The sequence below is a fragment of the Nycticebus coucang genome, chromosome 3, assembly GCF_027406575.1.
Source record: "Nycticebus coucang isolate mNycCou1 chromosome 3, mNycCou1.pri, whole genome shotgun sequence".
Taxonomy (NCBI): Eukaryota; Metazoa; Chordata; class Mammalia; order Primates; family Lorisidae; genus Nycticebus; species Nycticebus coucang.
In genome coordinates, this window is record NC_069782.1 from 28476357 (window position 1) to 28503372 (window position 27016).

The following is a 27016-nucleotide window of genomic DNA, read 5'->3' on the forward strand; positions in this document are numbered from 1 at the left end:
GGCTTGTGTGCCTACTTGGTTATCCTTTAAAACAGCTGCAATCATTAAAGTGATAGTGTATCTGCAACATAATAGAACAAAGGGATTCCAGAAGACGAGCTCTCAATTATTAAAATAATTAGAACCTCATCAGGGAGGGGAGAAGAGCAGTAAACAAGACAACCACATGCTACATACACCATCAGACTGGCAACAAGATGTGAAGTTCCCATCAAGAGAGAGAGTACCAACATCTTAGTGGCGGGCAGTTCCTTTAAACCCAGTAATTCCACTAGTAAGGATCAAAAATGAAGTGTATAAATGTACTGCTCGTAAGAGACAGTAGGGCGCCGGCCCCACATACCAAGGGTGGTGGGTTCAAACCCGACCTGGTCAAACTGCAACAAAAAATAGCCAGGCATTGGGCAGGACCTGTGGCTCAGTGGGTAGGGCGCTGGCCCCATACACTGAGTTCAAGCCCACCCCCGGCCAAACTGTGACAAAAAAATAGCCTGGCACTGTGGCTGGCGCCTGTAGTCCCAGCCTCTCGGGAGGCTGAGACAAGAGAATCGCCTAGGCCGGGAGTTGGAGGTTGCTGTGAGCTGTGACGCTATAGCATTCTACTGAGGGTGACAAAGTGACACTCTTGTCTCAAAAAAAAAAGTGTGACTGTCAATGGCAGCGCAGTAAAGTTATTACTTCGGACAGTTAGAGGTTTTCAATGAAGATGAATGCAATTAGGTTGAATGTGAACATGGTACAAATGACCCATGGTTGCGGAAGCAATGCACTGAAAGGAGTAACTCTCCTCTGAATATTTGCTGTAAATATACATTTGCAAGGCAAAAGCATGTATCTTATTCACTTTCAGAAAGCTGATTATTTGCAAATCTCTTTAAAAAAACCCCACCAAGATCATTTATTTCATTTTTTATTTGATATTTCCAAATATAAAAAAAAGTTAAGATTCTTACACCAATTATGTCAAATGAGACCATGCAAAGCAATTCAGTGTGTACAACAATCATTTTTCTCCTTAGGTTCTGCTGCTTTATACAATTGTGTTATTGACAAAATTGGATGCCATGTGCCTGGTTGGAAAATGTCATCTGTTTACAAGAAAAACCATGCAAGACAATTTCTACTTTGTCTGCAAGTCAATCCACAATAACTGCTTATTTTCTTTTTTATTTAGGAGGCACATGGAACGGAAAGATTTAGCTGCCCAATTTTATTCAACTACCTCACCAAAAAAAATTAAAAAATCACACATGACAGTCCCAACACTCTGCAAACTTTGGAGGGTTGAGATAGTAGACGCTATTTGTTATCTTTAGTACATTCAAATATTAAGCCTGATATTATTGGCTTTATCTCTTTACAGTAATCTATTTAGGGCCTCCCCTCTGATTTTGCTAGACTGGGTTCCAGAAGAATAAAGTGTGAAAACTGTTTTCTGTTGGCATTATACAAATTTTTGCTAGTTGCATAGACTAAAGATAGTTTGTTTGCTAAATGGAACTGAATTAAAACCTGACCCAGTGGCACTACTCAGTCCAAATTCTGACCAAAGAAAATTATACAACAATATTTATAGGCTAACTTTTAAGAGATGGTTGACATTAACACTGTACATATTTTACATGTCAAATACATAGTTCAAGATTTTATAAAATAAGTTCATGCATTATTACCTCTAAGAATATCATGTACAAGATAACCCCTCCCCCCAGTACTTGTGACAGCATTTCAGGTGGAAGCAATCTATATACAAAAACAATCCAGTTTCTCTGCTGTGTTAAACATATAATTTAAAGAAATTTCAGAGATTATTGACAGAAAAATCTTAGTCCATTAAATATAGAAAGTATCAATTTATAGGACTGGAAATATTTCCTTTTTAGAAAACACCCAGAATATATAATCTCTGTACAAGAAAAATATAAAAATTCTGGATGATTATGTTTGATCACACTACATAATTTAGAATGAAATGTCATTGGTTGAAAGTTTTTCTATTTTACTCATTCCTTGGACAGCATTCATTTGGGAACAATTTTTATTTAGCTCAGCTGCATTTATGGCACAAGATCTCATTTTCAAAATGGCACCAATTTTCCTTAGGTGTAACAGCACTGTATTTTTAGCAGCAATTTTATTTTGAAAGATTAACAATTGATAGAACAAATGTTTTAATTATACTTATTTACTTTATAGTCACTAGTGATAATTATTTACAAAAGGCTAAAGGCTACAAAATGATCCTTCACTCTCCCCCACTTCACCTCTTTGTCAAGGGTTTTTCCTCCCACTTCACCCTGACCCGGATGGGGAAGTGCAGAAATTTCAGACAAGGTACCTATGTGTTTTAGATGGGATTCTTGATTTTTAGGTGAGTATAAAGACAGGTATAAGACAAAGTAATTCCCAGATCAGGTTATGTTCCAATGCCCCCAAATTAGCTCTGTGATAAATAGTACCGATTGACAACCTAAGAGAGATGAGACAATCAAAGGTGTCCTAACAATCTTAAGTCTGTAACAGCTGAACAGCGAGAAGGCCATTTCGCCCAACTGTGTAGCAGTCACGACTGACTGGCATGTAAGGTTAGATTCTACTCCTGTGGTTACTGGTAAATATAAAAGTGTAACTGAAGAGGTGTCACACTAGATTTGAAAAACTGCAATTATGTTGTAAGAGCAATTTACATTGAGGGAAATATAGTTCTGAGTTATTCTATGTTGAGATATTATAGTTAATGGGACCTAGGAACTTAGCATGCTAAATCAAATTCTATGAATGTAATTTTCATGGTAAAGTGTATTTTACTACATGCATTTTACTAATGTTTCCCCCAAATTTACCAACTCTATTGAGTTAAGGGCAGTAGCCATTGTCAAGTATAGTGACATAATGCTACTACTGAAAATTCAGACAAACGAGTTAATGAATCCCTTGAAAAAAGCAAATTAAATCTTTTGTCAAAATAGTTATTGGATCATAAAGAGCCTGAATCTGCAATTTATAAATTAAAATTGTGAACCTATAAATCAATTTTGGGGATGGATAGATTCCTTTAATATCAAGAGTATTTTTCATTAATTCCCACCACAGAAGGATTTATTGAGTATGTTAATGCTGTGAATGAGAAAATTTGGGGAGAAAACAAACCCTAAAATAATTTGATACAACAAAATAAACCATCCTGATGTTAAATGGACAGAAAGTCAAAATGCTGTGAACAAAACCAAAATAACATGGGGGGTGGGGCACAGTTAAGGCATCTAAAAGAAATTCCACATGGCTTTGGCTTATTAAAATATTTTACACTACTTTTTTTTTTTTAAAGAAGATTTGAAAGCATCTGAAAAACATGCAAATTGTTTGAAAACCTTGCATGGCAAATTCAGACAGTTTGCAAGCATCATTCAGATGTTCACCAAAGAATACAAAGAAGCCTCCCCTCATGACACTGCCCACGGAGGGAGAGGTCTTCCCAATTCTTTCTATCTTATACTAGATGGCAACCCAGAGGTCTGTGCAGCGGTTACAAACAGGGCATTGTTATCTGGAAGAGAAGGGACCATGGAATTCCCATTGGTTGGGGAACAACCCAGCTTTAGCTTTTCCAGATACTCCGCATGTACAGGTTTATGACACTGGAGAACTTTGATTGCATCTTCTACTTTGAACCACTCTCTCTTCCTTCCTAGAGAATCAATCGTATGACATTGGTTACCACAAAGTCAATTATTTATAAAGTAAGCCATACCCTGCTAATGTCGCATCACCCCACCTCCCCCCGCAAAGGTTTTATACAGCAATGTTGGGGAAGAATTTTAAGGTAATTCCAACGTGGAGATACATATTTATCTTCCCTTCTCTAGATGAAAAGTGGCCAAAAATAATTTAAGATGAAACTGGATACAAGAATGTAGTACCTGAATTTTAAAAGAATTCAGATAGCAAAAGGACAGAAACTTACCAATATTAACAGAATCTTCCCAATCTTCTAATATTTCAGTGACTGTAAGAACATAAACATATGTTCTGTGCTTTCGGTCTTGGTTCTGCTTGAATATAAAAAATGCATTTTAATCTACAAGAGCTAGCCATGGACCCATTTTCAAGGGAAAAATATATATAATCAGTTCTGGCACGCTGATTAGCGTATTTCGCAGCACAGGTGAGTATATCTAGTCCAGCACAGGGACATTTATGCAAGACAAACATTTGAAAGACAGAAGACTGAAATTGGAGCTTCACCACCAATGGTGAAAATTAATTCCCCATACTAAACTTCTCACACTTTGATTTCTGTATATTTGACATTTTCATATAATTTTATGATTTGGATGTGATCTGTTTCCTTCAAAACCTAGTTCCTTCAGAACACTAGTCTTACAGGTTTATCAAAATTTGCACAAAGCACAGCCCTGCTAACCTAGACTGGGGCTCCTCAATGTTGGACATCTATTCAGATTACTGAGGATGAAGGAATTTTTATTTATTTTTTTGAGTCTTTGTTGGCCTCGGTAGAGTGCTATGGTATCACAGCTCAGAGCAACCTCAAACTCTTGGGGGCTTAAGCAATTTTCTTTCCTCAGCCTCCCAAGTAGTTGGCACTAGAGGGGCCTGCCACAATGCCCAGCTATTTTTTTGGTTATAGTTGGCCCAGGCCAGATTCGAAGCAGCCAGCTCTGGTGTATGTGGCTGGTGCCCTAGCCACTGAGCTACAGGCGCTAAGCCAGGATGAAGGAAATTTTAAAAGAGATAGTTTCAATGAGTTTGGGATGAGACACCCTCCCCCCCAACCCAAAAGTGCTGCTATCTTTAAAGCTCCTAATGAATTCCATACAGGTAAGATTGAGGAGAATACTGGGGAAAGCGCATGTCTGTAATATTATTTTAGTACTATATATGCTCACTCTAATATTTACCCATATTAAAATTGGCACCTTGGGCTCAGCACCTGTAGCTCAAGTGGTTAAGGTGCCAGCCACATACACCAGAGCTGGCGAGTTCAAATTCAGCCCGGGCCTACCAAAGAACAATGACAACTACAACCAAAAAATAGCCAGGTGTTGTGGTGGGCACCTATAGTCCCAGCTACTTGGGAGGCAGAGGCAAGAGAATTGCTTAAGCCCAGAAGCTGGAGGTTGCTGTAAGCTGTGATGCCACAGCACTCTACCCAGGGCGACAGCTTGAGGCTGTCTCAAAAAAAAAAAAAAAAAAAAAAAAAAAAAATTGGCACCTTGTCTCGGCGCTTATGGCTCAAGCAACTAAGGCTCCAGCCACATACACCTGAGCTGGCAGGTTCAAATCCAGCCCAGGCCTGCCAAACAACAATGATGGCTGCAACCAAAAAACAGCCGAGCATTGTGGCGGGCACCTGTAGTCCCAGCTACTTGGGAGGTGGAGGCAAGAGAATCACTTGAGCCCAGGAGTTGGAGGTTGCTGTGAGCTGTGATACCACTGCACTCCATCCAGGGTGACAGCTTGAGGCTGTCTCAAAAATAAAATAAAATAAATAAAATTGGCACCTTGCCATGTATTTATAAAAATTAAACCCAACTGCCTTAGCATAAAGGGGCCACCTTCATCCTAATTTAATTTAGCCCTGTTTGCTGTGGTCAGACTTGAGAAAATTGCTGGGTTTTTTTTTTTTTCTATCACAAATAGCCTGGGTAATCCATGCATTCAAACAGCAAAAAATAGAGGCATCTGTCATTCAAACATTACTTTTTCATTAAAGAACCAGTTGTTTCTGTCTGTGAACCACTGTATTTATTATGGAGGTGTTCTTCCTTCCTTTCTTTGGGATGCCATGCCTTTTCCTCTCTCCCCATCTTCCCTTCTCTCATCTCTTTCCCCCACTCTCTTGCCTCTAATGTAAAATCAACTTATACTTTTATATCTTAAAAACATACATGTATATTTATTATGCTATGTTGAAGTTCACTTAAAATCCACTAGGGTAAATAAATTGGTGGGATATTTCAATTTTCCTTGATATTTCCAAAAGCTACACTGATATTTTGTTAAATAGTACTTGTAAAGCACTTAATACTGTTACCTTCCCATATTATGTATGGCTTTCTTAACAACGTGAGAAGTTTTCTTCAAAGACCCTGTCAGCGTGCCCACACAATGTGTTATTCGCACCACAATATTTAGTCACAGAAAATCTTCAATGTGTTTTTCACTTTAACCAGGAGATGGTGCTATCTAACTGGGTAAAGCAAGTGCTGCAGCTGGAAGAGTTTAAACAGAACCTAAAAGACTTTTAATTATTATATTCTGGTGGGAGTTGTCAATTCTGCCAAGGGCTGTAACAATTGGGGTTCTTTTCTGAATTTCTAAAGACCAAAAAATAAAATGTTATGGTTATACAGAAAGACTGAGGTAGCCCTTAAATAGTATCTTGAGAAAAGGAAAGTAACCATTTCTCGGTATACCACTAGGTCTGTCTCGCTCTTGTATGGAGACACTTTTAAGACCAGTTTGGGTCTCCCTGTAGTCCCAGCTGCTCGGGAGGCTGAGGCAAGAGAATCGCTTAAGCCCAGGAGTTGGAGGTTGCTGTGAGCTGTGTGATGCCACAGCACTCTACCGAGGGCCATAAAGTGAGACTCTGTCTCTACAAAAAAAAAAAGACCAGTTTGGGTCTCACAAGCCAGCCTTTCTCCTTGCCTTCTACAGATTGCCTATCACTTACCAATTCACTCCCTGAAAATCCCATTCTGCCTTCAGTAATAAGAAATATGAAAGATAGGGGCGGCGCCTGTGGCTCAAGGAGTAGGGCGCCGGTCCCATATGCTGTAGGTGGCAGGTTCAAACCCAGCCCCGGCCAAAAACCACAAAAAAAAAAAAAAAAAGAAAGAAATATGAAAGATAATTCTATTCTTCTAGCATCTACTCCATGTACCTGAGTTTTGTATCTTCAGTCTTGTAATGCCTTTAAAGGCATCGTATGTATTATCGAATGGTATGCACTGAAGGCACTGGATACATTTCCAAGCAGAATCCACAAGAAACCTAAGCCCATATGAAGGGAGTATACTAAAGAGTCTACATCTCAACAGTATACACAAACTAAGAGAAATCTTTCGGTGTCAGCTTCATGGTATTGTCAAACAATTACTACCACAGTAATACTGTATAAAACTGATGGCATATGAAAAAGTTAAGTGGCTTCTATACTTACCTCTTTTCCTAAACTTTATACTGACTTCCTACTTCTAGTTTAAGATGGATGTCTGGATTTCAGGCTGCTGCCAGATTTGGCTGGTTAGGAAGAAATCATTAATTCTACTATTAGCAAAGTGAAGATTACTTTTGTAACTCACCTCAAATATGCCCAGGAGTCTGCCTAATTTTCCTTTAACTCCAGCCTATTAAAAAAGATTAAAAATTGAAATGTAAAAATGTTTTCCTTTTTAGTAACAAAATGTATAGAAAGGATGTGTTCTGGGTATTTCAATTTTTAAATCTAAACATAGAGCCCCCGTATCAAGTCACTTTCTTCCTGCTTTTGTAATGTTTTTTGACTATACCAACATTCATAACCTGTGATTTGCTACAAAACAGTTTAATTTATATTCCACATGCAACTTCCTATTGATCAGATTGTCATTTATTTTCTAAGAAGTGGCAAAGACTAATCAAAAGTTAGAATTCCTACCAATTTGGGACAAACTTTCTGAATGAAAACAGACTTTTCTGTATGAACTAATTAATAAATGGACTCTTCCCCCTTCTTACTTACAGTCCCACTTTTCCCCATTCTTGTCACATGCTCGGGGGTGCAGTTCTTTCTAGGCGCCCCCTTCTGCAGAGTCCTCACACTCACACCTGTAACGGACCAATTGCAGGGCCGTGGTGCTTTCCATTCAGATCCATACTGCAAACTCAGATTGGTACATGTGGCTTACTTAGTATGTGTTCTTCCCTCAGGAAGCTGCTCCTTTTTCAAGATACATCTCTGGGAAACCTTTCCTACTACACACCAAAGCCCAGTGAGAGAGCTTTAGTCTTCACTTCCTATTTATCCCAGAACTCCTGTTCAATAACTTTTTATGGCACTTGTGCTGTCTGGCTTGTGAGTAGAACCAACTTCTACTTATTAGCAACTGGAAGAAGACAAGCAGGCCATGTGTGCTTTTGTGCCTAAGTATGCCCCACATTTTACTAAACTTCATGACAAAAACAGGTAAAAGCAATTTTCTTCCTATTCATTTGAGAAAGAATTAGAGCACATGATGAATGTTTCTGTGCACTTTTGTTCAATGCAATGCCAAGCTTGCTCCAAGGCAAGGCCACCATGTTATAATACATAGATCATTCATCTAGTAATAAATCTGATCAATAGGAAGTGGGATCCTATACAACTCTGGAGACTGCCACTTTTTTTTTAAGAGACAGAATCTAGAATGTCACCCTTGGTAGAGTGCTGTTCCGTCACAGCTCACAGCAACTTCCAGCTTTTGGGCTTAGGTGGTTCTCTTGCCTCAGCCTCCCGTGTAGCTGTGACCACAGGTACCCGCCACAATACCCAGCTACTTTTTTATTGTTGCAGTTTGGCTGGGGCTGGGTTTGAAACCGCCACCTTTGGTATATGGGGCCGGTGCCCTACTCACCGACCCACAGGCGCAGCCCGAGATTGCCACGTTTTTATTACTTTTTCTTTTAAGTTCGATTACAGCCATAACATGTTGATTTTAGATATTTTTCTACTTGGTAAAACAGACCCATCTGCTTAACAAAATGTAGCTACAGTCACATGCCTGACGATGTTGCATCAGGCATTGGAAAGCACTCTCTTGAGTTTACCTGCAGTCTTTCCTTTCCTCAGTGTCATGTAGCAAAACGCCTTGTTTATAAACCTTACACAAGCCTCTCTTACAAACTCTAAAACACGGTTTGTACTAAAGGAAAACAAACTACTCTTCATCTCACCTCCTCATAAACTTCCCTCACGGCAGCACCGCCAGGCTCCTCCTCGGGCTCCATTCCTCCTCCTGGGACAATCCACTGGTCTGGATACCGACTGCTGCTCACTAACAGCACCTGCAGGGCCAGGAACACCATTGTGAAAATACAGCACCATCTGAAGAGCACCGTGACTGTCAACAACATTCGTAAACCTTTGCAAGGTGTAACTCTGTTCTAGGTTAATCTACTTTTATATTTCATTAAAATTGTTAGGGATACATGTTCTGCCACAAACAAGCCAACTAGCAGCCTTTGTAAACACCATCTTTCTGAAATCAGAATTCAACATTAACATGGTCACATTATTATTCAGTATCTATAAAAGAATTTAAACTACCATATTTAGTTAGTAAAACTGCAATCCTTGGATACTGACAAAGGATAAAAAAGCAGAGGCTTGGTTTATTAAGCCCAAGCTGTACACACTGAAGTTTGTAATTATACCAGTTTTGTTAGTTATAGGATCCTCCAAATGTAAGGATATGTGACTGCAGGCAGGTCACCCCATTTTCCTCACATATAAAATGGTGGGTACAACGAGTGCTAGTACTTACTATATTTATGCTTATAATTAGGTGCAAAGAGGTGCCCCGTTCGTATTTTGAACCTATATAAATGAGCAAAAGTCACCCCATTTTGTAACAGGCAACTGTAATTTATGCTCTAGAACAGGGTTGGCAAACTACAGCTCACCACCTGTTTCTGTACAGACTGTCAGCCAAAAATGGTTTTATATTTCTAAAACATGTGAAATTCAAATTTCAGTGTTCACAGATAAAAATTTTATTTAGAATCTGGACAAACTCATTCATTTTTACATAATGAATATGGTTGCTTTAGTGGTGCAATAGCAGAGCTGAATAGCTATTGACAGAGACCGTGTGGCCTTCAAAGCCTAAAATATCTGGCCTTTTACTTTGGAAAAACCTATGAGCCAGAACCATGATCCAGCATTAAGCTTGAAATGGGCAAACCAAGGTGGGCATCATGGCTCACGCCTGTAACCCTAGCACTCTGGGAGGCCGAGGTGGGAAAATTGCCTGAGCTTACAAGTTTGAGACCAGCCGGGCCAGACTGAGACCTCTATAAATAGCTTGGCATTGTGGTGGGTACCTGTAGTCCCAGCTACTCGGGGGGCTGAGGCAAGAGAATCACTTGAGGCCAAGAGTTTGAGGTTGCTGTGAGCTGTGATGCCATATTACTCTACCAAGGGTGACAAAGTGGGACTGTCTCCAAGAAAAAAAAAACAAACAAAAAGTACAAACCACTTTTAAAAAGCCACTGTAGGCAGGGCGCAATGGCCCACACCTATAATCCTAGCACCCTGGGAGGCCGAGACAGATGGATTGCTTGAGCTCACAAGTTCAACACCAGCCTGAACAAGAGTGAGACCCCCGTCTCTGCTAAAAATGAAAAACTGAGGCAAGAAGATCACTTGAGCCCAAGAGTTTGAGGCTGCTGTGAGCTATGATGCCATAGTACTCTTCTGAGGTAACTAAAAAAAAAAAAAAAAAAGGCCATTATATTATCAAAGACAAGTATCTTACTAGAGTTTAACTATTTAACAGTACCTAAAACAGGTATTAAATACCCATCTCATAAATGAAAATTTGTGGGCTAGGGTAGGTTGAAATTCACTCAAATTTTAAAAAAGGCTACAATAACCAAATTATATTTTATGAAGTTAACTGGTTATCTTAACCGACCAAGTGTTTGTAAAATTATCTTAGTATATTGCCTTTAAGTAAAATTTAAATAGTTTGCCCTAGAAAGACACATCTAAGTTTAGAACAAAGTTTAATCCCCAGTGTGGGTACTGATTTTTTTTTTTTTTTCCACATGCATGTCAGCACTTCTGCCCAGCTTCCTCCCCACTGCCAGAGGAGCTGAAGGCCCTTAACAGGCCACGGCCAGTACAGGTGTCCTCTCTTACCTCTTCAGGAAAGCTACCAGGAACTCAACCTTTCCCAAGGGGCAAATTTCAGATGACAGTAATTCAGCAACTCCTCCTTTCTCTCAAATCCCCAAAATGCTGAGGTGGAAGAGAATTCCTACTCATGTATAAAACCCCCTCATTAGAAAAGCTTGCACAGCTTATGGACAACACAGCCGCGCAGAGTAGTGATCTGTTAACCCTCATGGGGCAGCACTTTTTCTCATCCTTGACCTGGTCGGGAAGCTAGCATCATTCCTTCAAGCGAGGAACTGGCAGAACTGTGTATTAACCTAAAATTTGATAAAGCCTCAGGATGAATTACTAATTATTGTCTTTGAGGGGAATATCAAGTTCAAATGCAATTTTGATAAATAATATGAAATGTAAGAATTTTTCTTACAAAAAAAAAGAATTTTTCTTACATCAGAGATTTACATTTTCTGAAGTATTAGCAAATAGGTATTTAGAATCAAAATCAGAAACTAAAGTGCCAGAGTGAGCAAATCTAGTTAAGTATCAGAAAATACAGCTTTGAATTTCAAGGTATTCGTAACTTTCCAGAAGATCGTGACCAAGGTGTACTTCATTCCTTGATGCACACGAGGATGTGGAGATAAGCTACCTTTTCAGTACATATTTCCCTGTCTGTACAGAAACTGACCATCATTTTAGGATTGCTGAGTGTTAATGAATGTAAAACACCTTGGGCCCTAAGCACTATTGGTTAGTAGCCCTTCTCTCTCCCCAATTGTGTTGTATCAGCTCACCAATAATTAAGACTCATGCCAGTTGTACTTGGCTTATGATTACTGGGAATTAATGGTGAAGTTAGGCCAGAAAGAAATGTATCAAAAAACTGCAAAGATTCGCTGAATGTAGATAATAAAAGCTGCCTGCTGTCAAGGGCGGCGCCTGTGGCTCAGTGAGTAGGGCGCTGGCCCCATATACCGAGGGTGGCGGGTTCAAACCTGGCCCTGGCCAAACTGCAACAAAAAATAGCCAGGAGTTGTGGCAGGCGCCTGTAGTCCCAGCTACTTGGGAGGCTGATGCAAGAGAATCACCTAAGCCCAAGAGTTGGAGGTTTCTGTGAGCTGTGTGACTTCAGGGCACTCTACCGAGGGCAATAAAGTGAGACTCTGTACAAAAAAAAAAAAAGCTGCTGTCAAATTAAGTGCAGATGCAATTACTACGAAAGCTGGGGAAGGGCAGTAACACCAAGTGCTAGTCCTGACTGCAGCTAGAAGTCTCTTTTTCTGGTTACTAAGTATGGGTTAGGGAGAACCTGGTTTCTATTACCTAGATGAAATTCTTATTACACAACTCCATGCTGTCTAAGCAACTTCCTTGATTACCTTCATAACGGGACAGGATGGTGCAGGTGGCTTGCCACTAGAAAAGTCCATTCTCATTTACTGAAATAGGGAGTTTCAAAACCACCCATATTCAAAAATGTTTGAGTCCTGAAAAATGAATTCAAACTGCCACGCATCAATGACTGTCTATAAGACCTAACTACTAGTATAATCTGTGTCTGACTTTCTGAACTACCATTTAAGCTTCAGGTTTAAAATTTAAAAACAAACCTTTAACTACAGGACATCAACACATGGTTAAATTTTTCTTCCAAAAACATCAACATTTTTCTTTCATAAATTACTTTTTAGGAAGCCTTACAAAAATAGATTTATATAAATTTGACAAGCAATTTAGCCTAATGTAAGAAATGATTGTGCAAAAGCCCCTTGACAGTCCAAAAAGATTAAATTTGATCAAACCACTGAGTTCAAATGTACCTTTCAAAAAAATGTTCAATTTAAATGAGTAATTACTATCTATATAACTGACATATAAACTCCTAGCTTAAGAAAAGAGATTTGCTAATACCTATCTTTTGGTGATGGCAGTTCTGAAAACCAGTATGTATCATTAAGCACTTGTCTACTGATCTCAATTGACAAACTTGCAATCTATCTCAAACCCTGCTACTTTTAGACTTTTCATGCTTTTTGAGCTTCTAGAGCTGCACTAACAGTTGCTGCCAGCATCACATGGCTATTTACTAAACAACACTGATGTAACAGCACCTGATCTTTATAGACCAGGTAAAACATATATTTATCCACTTTTAATTTCCATGCAAAAGATTACCACTCCAGACATTTTTCCAAAGGAAAACCAGAATGATGAAAATGGGCTAGCAGGGAAGAAGTATGTGTACCTGGCATCCAAACTAAACCCATTCACTTTTTTTTTTTGAGACAGAGTCTCATTATGTTGCCCTTGGCAGAGTGCTATGTCGTCACAGCTCACAGCAACCTCAAACTCTAGGGCTTAAGAAAATCTCTTGCCTCAGCCTCCTAAGTAGCTGGGACTACAGGCGCCCACCACAGTGCTCAGCTTTTTTTGCTGTAGTTGCCATTACTGTTTAAAAGGTTCAGGCCAGGCTCGAACCCGCCAGCCCTGGTGCATGTGGCCGGAGCCCTAACCACTGAGCTACAGCATCAAGCCAATCCATTTACTTTTGTCTTGACAATCTTCATTCTCTGATGGATAGGGCATAGACCTCTAACTCCTGTTAAGCACAATTCAGTACACGCAAACTCTCCAGCTTAAAGAGAAGCACTTAGGAGAAGGAAGTTGCTGCTTTTCTTTCATATTTACTAACTTTGTGATACTGAACAAAGAACGGTATGTGATGAAAAGATATTGACCATAGGTCTTTCCCTTGAAAAGCTTCTATTCTTGGCGGTGGGGTACAAGAGTGAAGTCACACAGTAGGCGCAATATTTTGTGGCTGAAAATTGCGAAAAAATATAAATCTACATAAATCTATATTGGCAACAAATCAATATAAACTTTGGACAAGTGATTCCACCTAATCCAGTAATTTATCATCCCAGAGTTCCTTGGCATCTCCCAAAAATTAAAATTGATCAAACCATTAACTTAAAATGTATTTTTCCAAAAAACGATCACCTTATAATGAGTACTTAGTACCTATGGTACAGAAATGACTGGCCATCTAAACTACTAGTTTAAGAGATGATACAGATGTGAGGGTACAGATGTGACTACCAGGTATATTTCATTAACTACTTGCCTACACATCTCAAGTACTTCATTGGAGAGTTCAAAGAAGGGCAAGGCCACATTTGGGAGAAGGGGTTGGGGGGGGGGGATGATTAAAAAAGCAAGAACTGAGGAATGTACTCCCAGACCAGAGAACAGATAAGATCATCGTAAAGGTCTGCCAGGGTGGAAGAAATGAACCTGAATAGCATTGGACAGAGGACAATTAATTAAAACCAACCCTACTTTCCCTCCCCTATCATAAATGAATGAACACATTTTTAACTTGAGTCCTGCTAGTGAGACAGCAAGGCAAATTTGCCATTATCTGGGCTCTGTCATGCACCTGAGAAAACGGCCATGGAAGCACAGAAACCACGCCCAGCCCCAAACTGATACAGATGATGAAAAGTTGATATCACCAGGAGGGTGCTTATATTTTGATTAAGCACACAACAGAAGACAAAATAACTGCTTTTAACAAGGGGTGGAGATTAAGATAAACACAGAGGTGGCTCTCCGAATTTTCTGAGCACCCTCCACACACACCGGCTTTATTTCAGAGGGCTGCTAACACAACAGTAAGATTACAAATACAAAAGGCAACTTTACTCGCGTTCAGTAGCATAGCTATTACAACCATCTCTTTATTCCAGGAAAGGGTTTCACCAATTTAAAAAGCCTAGGATTAGAAAAGAACAACTGGAGATTTTGGTGGTGAGTTGCCCTTAATTGTGGCACATTGTCACTCCAGAACTATAAAGAATGCAATAAAAAAATTAAGGCTTTTCTGTTGGAGTCACTTGAAATTTGTTGAAGATGAAAACATCGATCTAGATTTTTCTGGACTACATTTCTTAAAGAATTATTGTACGGGCCAGGCATGGTGGCTCACACCTATAATCCTAACACTCTGGAAGACTGAGGTGGGAGGATTACTCGAGCTCAGGAGTTGGAGACCAGCCTGAACAAGACCCAGTTTCTTACTAAAAATAGAAAAAACTAGCCAGGCATTGTGATGGGCACCTGAAGTCCCAGCTGCTCAGGAGGGTGAGGCAAGAGGATCGCTTGAGTTTGAGGAGGTTGTAAGCAAGGCTGACACCATGGCACTCTAGCCTGGGTGACAGAGTAAGAATCTGTTTCCAAAAAAGAAAGGTAGAGTGGCGCCTGTGGCTCAAGGAGTAGGGCGCCGGCCCCATATGCTGGAGGTGGCGAATTCAAACCCAGCCCCGGCCAAAAACTATAAAAAAAGAGAAAGGTATAGTCAAGAACGGAAATCCTGTTCCTTACATGAATTTCTGAGATACTAGTACTGAGCACAGTGAGTGTTTTTACTGCGTAGATATGAGATGTTACAATTAAGTCTGTGAACCTGCCACCCTGTGCTTACGTTCACAGCACTATACAAACAACTCAGTAAAGTTTCACAACCTTGGTATGGCAGTATCTCAGTCATGTTCTTGTTGGCAGGTGGTGGTAGCTTGCCAAGTGGTGTTCATTATTGTTCACTGTTTTTGTGTACCACTACAACAACATCAAAGCTCAAATTAAAGCAACAAACATACATTACATTTTTCTTTTTTTTTTTTTTTTTTGAGACAGAGTCTCGCTTTGTTGCCCTTGGTAGAGTGCTGTGCTATCACAGCTCACAGCAACCTCCAGCTCTTGGGCTTAGGCTATTCTCTTGCCTCAGCCTCCCGAGTAGCTGAGATTACAGGTGCCCGCCACAACACCCAGCTATTTTTTTTGTTGTTGTTGCAGTTTGGCTGGGGCCTGTGCCCTACTCACTGAGCCACAGGCACAGCCCCATACATTAAATTTCTTGTTAAACTTGGCAAGAGTAGAAGCGAAGGTCCGGCACAGTAGCTCACATTTGTATTCCTAGCACTCTGGAAGGCTAAGATGAATGCAATGCTTGAGCACAGGAGTTTGAGAACAGCCTGAGCAAATGCAAGACTCCATCTGTACTAAAAATAGAAAAACTAGCTGGATATAGTGGTACACACGTGTTTTCCCAGTTACTCAGGAGTCTGAGCCAAGAGGTTTGCTTGAGCCCAAGAAAATGCTGTGAGCTATGACGCATGTAACTTTACCATGGCAACAGAGATGTCTTTAAAAAGTATAAGTGAAGGCTTGATGCCTGTGGCTCCAGTAGTTAGGCATCAGCCACATACACCTGAGCTGTGGGTTCAAATCCAGCCCGGGCCCACCAAACAACGACAGCTGCAACCAAAAAATAGCCCGGTGTTGTGGCGGGTGCCTGTAGTCCCAGTTACTTGAGAAGCAGAGGCAGGAGAATCGCTTGAGCCCAGGAGTTGGAGGTTGCTGTGAGCTGTGATGCCATGGCACTCTACCCAGGGTGACAGCTTGAGGATCTGTCTCCAAAAAAAAAAAAAGTAGAAGTGAAATCAGTGACATTTTAATCCAAGTTTATGGGGATAATGCCATGAAGAAAAAAACGGCAGTGTACAAATGGAGAAAATGTTTTTTTCTGACAGTCACTGATGAAGAGAGTTCAGGGCAGCTAGTAATGAGCAGAACTGATGAAAATACTGCAGAAATCTGTCCAATGATGGGTCAAAATCACTGGCTGACTGGGAAGCATAACAGACCAAGTAAACACTATTAGAGAAACAGTTAAGAAAATCTTAACTGGGCGGCGCCTGTGGCTCAGTGAGTAGGGCGCCGGCCCCATATACCGAGCGAGGGTGGCGGGTTCAAACCCAGCTGTGGCCAAACTGCAACAAAAAAATAGCTGGGCGTTGTGGCAGGCGCCTGTAGTCCCAGCTGCTCGGGAGGCTGAGGCAAGAGAATGGCATAAGCCCAAGAGCTGGAGGTTGCTGTGAGCCGTGTGACGCCACGGCACTCTATCGAGGGCAGTAAAGTGAGACTCTGTCTCTACAAAAAAAAAAAAAAAAATAGAAAAAGAAAATCTTAACTGAAAATCTTGGCCACAACTCATGGCTCTTGCATCATGACAAGGCACCAGCTCACACGGCACTATCTATGCCAGAGTTTTTAGCTGGTAAACAAGTAACTGTATTGGAGCACCCTCCCTACTCACCCAATGTGGCCCCCAATGACTTTCTTCTTTACTCAAAGATGAAGGAAATCTTGAAAGGAAGGCATTTTAATGAGATTCAGGACATCAAGTAATATGACAGCTCTGATGGCCAGTCCAGAAAAAGAGTTCCAAAATTCTAAAAAGAGTTCTAGGATGTTTGCAAACTTAATTGTCACACCTTGTATGTTCTCGGCTTCATTATACCTCTTCTAAAACTCCCAACAGCAAAGTGAATACTATCTTCTATACGTGTAGAAATTTAAAATCAAGCCTCAGCGCAATTTATTGTGAGAGCTTTTTGGGTTTGTTTTGGTGAAGCCATTTACTGAACCACAGAGACAGCAACCTCAATATTCATTTTTCTTGCAATAATATTGACTTCAAACAATAGATAGCTGCTTCTGAGCCCCTCCTATATACACCGGAAGAATCTAAATCTACAGAACCTTATTCCCAAAGCACACTAACAGCTACTAAACATTTCGGTAACATCCCCCAATCTACTAGATCTATAACAGTTATGTTAATTAATGCTCTAAAAATATTACGCAGTAACAAAGATGGACCATAAGAGCTAATTCAGGAAGAACATACTCCACCAGCTGACAGAGCCTTGCATGGTCATTCACAGGTTTTAAATTCCTTTACAACTACCTTTCTGAGTGTATTAGATTTTCTGTATCCATCAAGATGGCAGTCTGTTAGAGGACAGAGATGAAAGCAGATATTCGACCTTTCAGATAAGCCAGAGCTGAGATCAGAGGAAGGACGCACAGAAAGGAGGCTACTCATCCCCCTCAAGTTGCAAACTTCAAATGCTAAATCAGAAAATTTAGACGTGAATAACACTCAAATCCTAAAGACAAAGCTATCAGATAGGGGTGAAAATGATGACCTTTCTTCTTACCCTATTTAATGTGACCATCTTCATATAATCATTCCTTGTTTTACACTATTGGACCTTATTCCCTCTTTCCAGTGTTAAACTACTACTTGAATAAACCATCGATCAGCTGGCATTATTGAGGAGTCATTTCTCACACTTAAAAGAGAAGCACCTATCACTGTAAGTATGGATCGTGTGGTGACAAGCTTCAACTTGGAACCAGCCCTGAGTCTCACTGGATAAAATTTGGGGAATTGGAATGATCAACTGTAATGACCTGTATACTCTTTATATCACGCAACAGGTCCTCCTTACTGGGGAAGTTTAACTGTGTAAACTAAAAAATATGTTCAAGGTCTATGTAATGCAGATATGCCTTTAGAGGCCCCACACTGCCATTTGTAAATCTGCTATCGATCACGGCCTGCCTCTGGAAACAAATAATCTCCACCTATACTTCTTCTGTTCCCAAGTAGAGAAGTGGGGGAGCCATTCAGAGAACCTTTCACGTGACCCCTAAGTCTAAGAATAAAGAGTTTTATTTTGTAAACCGTAGCTATTTAGAAGCCGGTCTAGGTGGTGCCTGTGGCTCAGTGAGTAGGGCACCAGCCCCATATACCGAGGGTGGCGGGTTCAAACCCATCCCCGGCTGAACTGCAACCAAAAAATAGCTGGGCGTTGTGGTGAGCGCCTGTAGTCCCAGCTGCTCGGGAGGCTGAGGCAGGAGAATCATGGAAACCCAAGAGCTAGAGGTTGCTGTGAGTCCTGTGACATCATGGCACTCTACCGAAGGCGGTAAAGTGAGACTGTCTCTACAAAAAACAAACAAACAAAAAAAATAGAAGCCGGTCTAGGGTTGTTCTTCGTTCTTCCCACATTATCATGAATCAGGATATCACAAATGGTTAAAACTACAAGTTGAACTACCCTCTATGATAGGAACTTATCAACTATCTGATAGGAATTTATCCAAAATTAGGCCAGCAGCATTAGTAAGAACACCCACTATATAGAGACATCATAAAACTATCACAGGTTGGCCTGGCGTGGTGGCTCACGCCGTAGTCCCAGCGCTGTGGGAGGCTGAGGCGGGTGGATTGTCTGAGCTCAGAGGTTCAAGACCTGTATGAGCAGCAGTGAGCCAGAGTAAGACCCTGTCTCTACTAACATCAAAAACAGCCAGCACCGCAGGAGAAAAGAAGAAAATCAACAAAAAAGGGGCGGCGCCTATGGCTCAGTGAGTAGGGTGCCGGCCCCATATGCCGAGGGTGGCGGGTTCAAACCCAGCCCCGGCCAAACTGCAACAACAAAAAAAATAGCTGGGCGTTGTGGTGGGCGCCTGTAGTCCCAGCTACTCGGGAGGCTGAGGCAAGAGAATCGCGTAAGCCCAAGAGTTAGAGGTTGCTGTGAGCCGTGTGACGCCACGGCACTCTACCCGAGGGCGGAACAGTGAGACTCTGTCTCTACAAAAAAAAGAAAATCAACAAAAAAAGAGTACTTCAAACAAAGAAGAATGAACAAGCACACTGAAATTAAAAATAAAAAAAATTAAAAAAAACCTATCACAGGTTAAAAGAATGGTTATGATATAAGCTATATCAGTTATCTGCTATTATTAAGCAAGTAAGTACAACTTTTTGTTCTACAAAGGCCCAGAAATAACAGTTTCTTCTGCTTAACTATGTTCAAACCCTATTGAATTATATGAGATTTGTACTAAAAGTATTACCAGTAACAAGTCAGATTGATCACGTTTTCTCCTAGCACATCAATATTTTAAAGTGATGGGGTAAGCTTTTTCACAATGAGACAAAGCCTTGAGATATATCAAGATCCTAAGGAAAACACAAACTGAGGGAAATTCTATAGAAGTGCCTTCCCTTGATGAAGCAGCTGGGTTAATGCCCTAAGATACCCTTCTTTTTTTGGTCTTAAGGGAGCTGCACATACAAATGAAGAGTTTAGTGACATTTCCCTGAGTTTTTAAAGGCTACCTTTGGATAGCATTTAATTTTCATAAACGCAATCTCCATTTGAAACAAGTTATTTTCAAGGACTTAAGTCTCTGAAGAACTATGAGCTCCAAAGCATACATCTGAAAAGGGTGGACTGACAGTTGATTCTAAGTGTAAAAATGTTAGTGGAGGTTTAACTGTACCAATATTTACTGGAGTTGTTATTGTTTAGTAGAGCTCTGGTTTTAAAGTTCTAGGTTTTGAGACTCTACATTTCTCATCAAGTCTTAGTTTTACTGCATGATTTTGCAAACTCAAGATTTTTCAGGAATATATACTCAGCAGACCATCTGTAGAAGACACAGCCCCTGGGGCAGTGCCTGTGGCTCAGTGAGTAGGGCACCGGCCCCATATACCAAGGGTGGCAGGTTTGAACCTGGCTCCGGGTAAACTGCAACAAAAAAACAGCTGGGCATCATGGCAGGCACCTATAGTCCTCAGGAGGCTGAGGCAAAAGAATCGCCTTAAGCCCAGGAGTTGGGAGGTTGCTGTCTACCAAGGGCAACAAAGTGAGACTCTGTCCCTAAAAAAAAAAAAGAGACAGGGAGCTTAGAAGCTAATTAGAGCAGGTCCAATGGAACAGCAGTAGTCAGTTCTTCAGACTGAGTTGTCACGGCCTCTCACACTCCAAGTGTGCCTGGACTCAGGACCAAGTCATTTTTATTTCTCCTAACAGTCTATACTGTTTCACTGTCAAGTCACTCTTAAGCTTAAATACATCTAAAATCTAGATGTTCTTTGTTCAGAAGCAAGTTACCTTCATGCCGAGCAACTTCTCAGCTTTACATTTATGAGGTTTTATATCCTTCAACTATTAGTCGTTCCATGCTATCCTAAGCTGCAGCCCAACAAGACTGCAGCCCCATATCTTGCTCTTTGGGATGGTTGGTCCCTCCTTTCTCTGCCACTAAAACCCAACTCCATATGACCTACATTGAATCTTGATGCTAATCCAATGTCAAAAGCACTAACAGCCCTTTTCCCTTCATTTCCCTTTCTATCAGCCATTTGTCTAATTTCCCACTACAGAATATGTTCTTTAGGAGCTGAGACTTCATCTTTGCATCTCTTATGCAAAAGAAACTATTATACATGCAAATATGCTCAATGGAACCCAACTCTGGTTACTTATTTGTAAAGGTCTTGTCATCTTTTCACCACACAAGCATGGTACCCCAGGTACTCTATGGCACAATTATTTCCGGGTTTGTGTGGAAGCCCAACTGCCAAAACTGAGCATGGTTTACCATAGAAATAATGAGATGGAGGTGGGTGAAATAAACAGAAAGATCTAGAAACAAAGAATCTGTGCTGGAGAAGATCTGCCAGCTTCTGTGACCTTGAAACAAGTTGCTTCGGCTGCCTAATTTCTCTTCCCATGTAATGGGAATGCTAATACTCAGAAATAAGATAAAGCCACCTCAAAAGAAAATAGACTCTGCTGTCAAGAACCCTTTTTCCTAGACCCTGTTCTAAAGTAAAGACTTTACTGAGAACTCCTTCAGCTCAGGAGAGCCAGAAGGAAGTACCACACAGCTTTTTGGGGTCAGACAGCAATTCTTTACTTCAATTTATACTCTACATTCATCCTTGAACAAAACACAGCTGAGTGCAGTGGTTCAGGCCTGTAATCCCAGCACACTGGGAGGCTGAGGCAGGTGCATTGCTTAAACTCAGGAGTTTGAGACTAGCCTGAGCAAGGGCAAGACCTCATCTCTACTAAAAATAGAAAAACTGAGGCAAAAAGATCACTTGAGGGCTCCGTGCCTATAGCTCAGCAGCTAGGGCGCCAGCCACATACATCAGAGGTGGCGGGTTTAAATCCAGCCTGGGCCTGCCAAAGAACAATGACAGCTATAACCAAAAAACAGCCAGGCGTTGTGGTGGGGGCCTGTAGTCCCAGTTACTTGGGAGCCGGAGGCAAGAGAATCAATCGCTTAAGCTCAAGCGTTTGTTGGAGGTTGCTGTGAGCTGTGATGCCACAGTACTCTACGAAGGGTGACATAGTGAGACTCTTGTCTCCAAAAAAAAAAAAAAAAAAGATCACTTGAGTCCAGGATTTTGAGCTATGATGACACCATGGCATTCTACCCAGGGCAATAGTCTCTGCCGCAAAAAATAAATAAATAAATAGAGTAGAACCTCTGGAAGTTGACCATCCAAGGGATTGTAACAAACTGGTCAACATATGGAGGGGGTCGACTATGGAGGTTCTACTGTAATTAAAACTCCTAACCAAGATCTAAGTGTAGAGGGAAATATTTCTCCCGTTAACTAAAAAGATGTGGATTAAAGGTGGTTTCCATCCTATCCTTGAAAGGCTGGTAATGTAATTTCAACAGAAGGGAAACAAATTCATAGCAAAAGAGTAAAATATCCAGGAAAGCTACAAGTTCTTTTGGTATTTATCATGTAATAGAGCCTCAACTATATACAACCACAGAAATGAAGTCTCTGAAAAAGCCAAACCAGATATTAAAGTTGGCCAGGCATTTTACTTAAAGAATTCTAGAATCATCCCTGGGATCATGTCCTTTAACAAGATGATTCACCCAGATTCTCAACCTGCAGTTTATCAGATTTACAAAGTTTTACACAATGGATTTCACTAATATATTCTCCAAATCTTGCTCCTTACTTTTTCTTATCTAATGGAACTAGTGTCTTGACTCAACCAGGTTATGAATTTAGTAATTATTTACGACAGAAACAATTTCCAAGCACAAAAATAATCCATTTATCTGCTGAAGTAAATTTCTGTTGTTCCCCTCCGACTCTGCTTTACACCATACACACAATAGAGATGGGTTCAATATCCTCCCACCCCCTATTTTTCCCTAGAGACTTACATTTTTACAAAACCTCAATTCCAAGTTCACATATGGCAAGACATTAAAGTCACTACTTTCAGGCTTCCAAAAATCTTTAGCCTCGCAAAAATCTCACGCATTCAACAAACACTGAACATCCAACTGCAACAGGCTGGGCCTCACGCCAAGAGCCCTGCGCCAGAAGAAAAGACTGGACCCTATACACTGAGTCTACTACTTCCTACTTATGCCAGCAACTGTCTTCTCATCTATAAAAATGGGAATAACCAGCACTATCTCCCAGGGTTAAAAGGATTAAATGTAACAAACTATCTTCTGGCAGTCCCTAGCAACTTATAAGCACTCAACTAAGAATATGATTATACAATGATGAGTAAGTCAGACAAGATCCTGGACCTATCTTAATCACTTCAGGCTATTCTTTTATATTCCAAGTTTGCTCTGCCCTAATGTGACCCTTCCCTCAAAGACCTTTTTCATAGAATGCACTTAATGCTATTGACTTTTCTCTTTTTGTATATGTTAAAAACCTTTCTCTTTGTAGTTTCTAACTCTCCTAAGTAGACTCATCTCAATGCCACAGACCCTGTTTTTCTACAAACTCCTTCAGGATTTAGGTCTAACAACACTTAAAGGTCCCAACTAAGTACAGACTAGCTAATTTCAAGCGTTTTTTTCAAAGAGTAAGTCAAAACAAGAGTTTGAAAAATACAATTTTAAAGCACTAGCTTTTTGTTAACATGAACTACACCACTAAATGTATACCGTATCATACTCATAATTACATGGACTAACAGGAAGCTATCAAATTCACATCTCCAGCTTTAGCCTAGTGCTTCATTACACATAGTTGGTTATGGAAGCAGAATTCAGCATGTTAATTTCTGTCCCTGTCTAATCATTTTATGAGTGGCAATGCCAAAGGATTTTCATTATCTACCAAATGACTACTATTGCCCTAAGCAAATTTTAAACAGTGAGCCATCTTTTAATTAAACAAATGTAACTGAAATAAGTAAAAATTGCTCTCCAAGGAAACCCCAAGAGCCTCACTCTCAACCCAATGCAGATGGATGAATTATAGAAGATTGTTTGCTCTTAGAACTAGAAAGCCTGCTCGTCTCCAGATGTCAAGCCAAACAGCAAAGTAAAAAAGCCTTTATAAATATGCTGAGAGCTAGAGATTACTGTCTGAAATGGCAACTTGCCCATCTCTAGTCCACCTTCTCTTTGGCGTTATTCACTACCCATCCTCTTTTAAAGTCAGAAAACTTTAAAAGAGAAGGCCGTTTTTAAAAAAAAAAAAAAAAAATGAAGTACAATTACGCCAATTGCTTGTCGTGTAATGGATCCACTTAAAAGTGAAATTGCCAAAACTGGACCGAAGGGGGGTTTATTTTAAACCATGGGGATTATTTGCTACTCCACGAACATGCTTAGACTTAATTCGAGACCGCAAACTGCCGTACACGGAAGGAAAATGTAAAAGAGGCAGAAGGGCTCGGGCTGCAACACTCACGCCATTTCTCCCTCTCCGCCAGCACTCGGAAGTTTATCCGACTTCGAACTCAATTCGCTCGTTAAGATGGTGAGTCCCGCTAGCCGAGGCTCACTGGGCCTCGAGTCCCCCCGCGAGGGCCCCAAGGGGGAACGTAGGACTGGGCGAGTCCCTTTGTCTCCTCTCCCAAGCGAAAGGAAGAAAGGAAGGAAGGAAGGAAGGCGGGCGGGCGGGCAGGAGGGGGGTGGGGGCTGAAGCCTCCGGGCCCAGCAGCCGGAGGGTCGGGCGGGGAAGGAGAAGGGGAAGGGGAAGGGAACCAGCGCCCGTCCGTGCCGCCCCCGGAGCCTGCCGGAGGGCAGCGTGCGCGCCGGTCGCACTCACCTCATCCTCCTGCTCGCTCCGGAAGCACAGGCACGCTGCCCGCTTCTTGAAGCCCTCGCGGTCATAGGTCCGCGTCTGGTTGGGCTTGAACTTCATCATAGAGGCGGGCTCTTGCTGCTCCGACCGCCGCCGCGGGGGCCCGGCCGCCGCCACCCCGCCGAGGAGTGGGGCGAGGGGAAGTCTCGGCGCTGAGGCGCCGAGCGCGCTGGTCTGCGAGGCAGCGGCGTGGGGGACGCAGCGAGGCCGGTCGGTCAGTCAGTCCCGGAACCAGCGGCTGCTCGGACGCGGTGCGGGATGCGAGCGTCGGTCACTGGAGCCGGGGAACTGAGATGGAAATGCCGCCTCTGCCCGGGCGTCCGCCGTTCTCCATGGAGTCCGCCTCACGCTAGACTCCGCTCCCTCCGGCCGCTGCCGCCAGGGAAAGAACGAGAGTCGAGGCTCGCCCCGCGCGAAGACAGTTGCGAAGACCCCAGCGGCTGAGCAGCAGCGCCGCGACGGCTACGCGCCGCCCCCTCCACCTCTATTTAAGCAGGGCCCGCGCGTGCGCCCCGCCCCAGCTGCGCGCGCGCCACCGCGCCTGCGTGCGGAGACCGTTGCGGTGGGGGCGGGACCTCAGCTGTCCGGCGGGCGGGAACGCGCGCGCTTCCCGACTAGTGCACAGCTGGGCCTCTGGGCTGGTGCTTGAACCCAGGGTGGAATGACAGTGGCCATGGAGAATGCTTGTGAATAGAAAGAAGCCAAGACTCCCTCCCTCCTTGTCGACTTTCCCTATAAGCACCCTAAATACCAACTCACGAGAGGGGATCTGCCTGCATAAATCCACAGCAAAGTTGTACCCTGTCCCGAAATGCCAGGAGGCAATGCAGCGACTGCGGAGAGCCCGTGGTGACTGGGTAGACGTGCCAGTTTTCGCTTGTGGGGAACCTGCAGCCTGAAGGAAACTTGTGACCTTCCTGGTCCTTAACTACGGCCTCTTGACTGAATCCAAATTTTACATAACAAATCCTTTTATTAAAAGGGGTGCAGCAGAGGTAGATGAAGCTTTTCTTGACTCTTTTGGTCCTTCGTAAAAAACTCTGTTGCCCAGGCTAGAGCAACTTGGGGCAACCTAACTCACGGCAACCTCAAACTCCTGGGCTCAAGCAATCCTCCTGCCTCAACCTTTCCAATAGATGAGACTGTAGGTGCCCACCACAACTGGGGTAATTTTTCTATTTTTAGTAGAGGTGGGGGGGGTCTCACTCTTGCTCAGGTTGGCCTGGAACCTCTGACCTCAAGAGATCCCCCTGCCCCGGCCTCCCAGAGTGCTAGGATTACAGGCGTGGGTCACTGGACCCTCCATAAAAATAAGATGAAATGAGGAGGCTGCAGTTTCCCCACCCTCGGCCCATTCCCCCACCTCCTTTCTTTCTCTGTTTTCCCAGAAGAGGAGAAGGCAAATTTCCTTTTCCTCATTTTTTTTCCTTTAAATCTTTAATTAGCAGGTGGCTTGTGTTCATTCAAGAGTCAGCTCCAGCTTAAACAGTTATTCCACGCTGTCTGTAATATACCTCATTTGGTCCCACCCTCTGGAAGGTATTCATTAACACTGATAGTGGCAGGTAGTTGCTGTTTTGTTTTTTTCTTTTTTTTTAATGTGTATCTCAAGCTAAGTAACAGGCGCTAGGGCCTGTGGCCACAACACTAGACATAAAGGGAATTCTGCCATCTGGGAACTTACAGTTTCTTGGGGACTTGGGATTGGCATCCTCACAGGGGTCCTCAAACTATGGCTTGCTGGCCACATGCAGCAGTGTGATTGTATTTGTTTCCGTTTTGTTTTTTTACTTCAAAATAAGATATGTGCAGTGTGCATAGGAATTTGTTCATAGTTTTTTTTTTTAACTATAGTTCGGCCCTCCAACTGTCTGAAGGACAGTGAACTGGCCCCCTGTTTAAAAAGTTTGAGGACCCCTGCAACATTTCAGAGTGTTACAGAAGGGCCTGTGTTAGGGAAGCTCAAGAGAACCCCTAACGCACTCCATTCTGCCCTTCCACAGAGGCCCAGGCTGCTTGAGTCCTGGCACAGCTGTTGGTTGGTTTGTTTTTCATTCCTGGAAGGCCTACTGTGTGCCAGGCAATGACATCTAACAAAACCAGTTAGCCCCTGTACCTCCAGGCACCTGAGAATGGACAGTCAAATATTAAACAATCCCACGAGTACTGGTAAAACCGCATAAGTGATGAGGTCTAAGGTGGCAGAGGTTTCCAAGGGAGGTTTGACCGGATCTGCAAGTCAGGATAAGCATCCCAAGGCAGCAAGGCAGGAGCTGAGGGCTAAAGGTGGAGCTAAGCAGACCCAGAGCAATTCCTTTCAAGGTGAAGGG

At 42.1% G+C, this 27016-nt stretch overlaps 1 protein-coding gene across 2 annotated transcripts; it reads right to left on the reverse strand.

Moving 5' to 3' along the window:
• Positions 1-894: 894 nt before the first annotated feature.
• NUDT4 (nudix hydrolase 4) lies at positions 895-25161 on the reverse strand. Of its 2 annotated transcripts, none has more exons than XM_053586639.1 (5): positions 24651-25161; positions 8935-9045; positions 7326-7370; positions 3965-4049; positions 895-3688 (listed from the first exon to the last, which is right to left on the reverse strand). In XM_053586639.1, exons 1-5 carry the CDS (start codon positions 24747-24749, stop codon positions 3486-3488), a joined length of 543 nt encoding a protein of 180 aa, XP_053442614.1. In that variant the 5' UTR covers positions 24750-25161; the 3' UTR covers positions 895-3485. The 2 variants fall into 2 exon arrangements, with proteins under 2 accessions (XP_053442614.1, XP_053442613.1); XM_053586638.1 differs by having other exon boundaries at positions 3965-4052.
• Positions 25162-27016: the final 1855 nt, after the last annotated feature.

What these genes read in the sequence shown, in the direction of transcription:
- NUDT4 (XM_053586638.1), bottom strand. Translation starts at nt 24,749, where the DNA reads ATGATGAAGTTCAAGCCCAACCAGACGCGGACCTATGACCGCGAGGGC. An exon ending in TGAGGGAAGTTTATGAGGAG is followed by an intron (nt 7,371 to 8,934) that starts GTGAGATGAAGA and finishes CTTTTTTAATAG; the next exon opens with GCTGGAGTTAAAGGAAAATT. An exon ending in GACTCCTGGGCATATTTGAG is followed by an intron (nt 4,053 to 7,325) that starts GTGAGTTACAAA and finishes TTTATATTCAAG; the next exon opens with CAGAACCAAGACCGAAAGCA.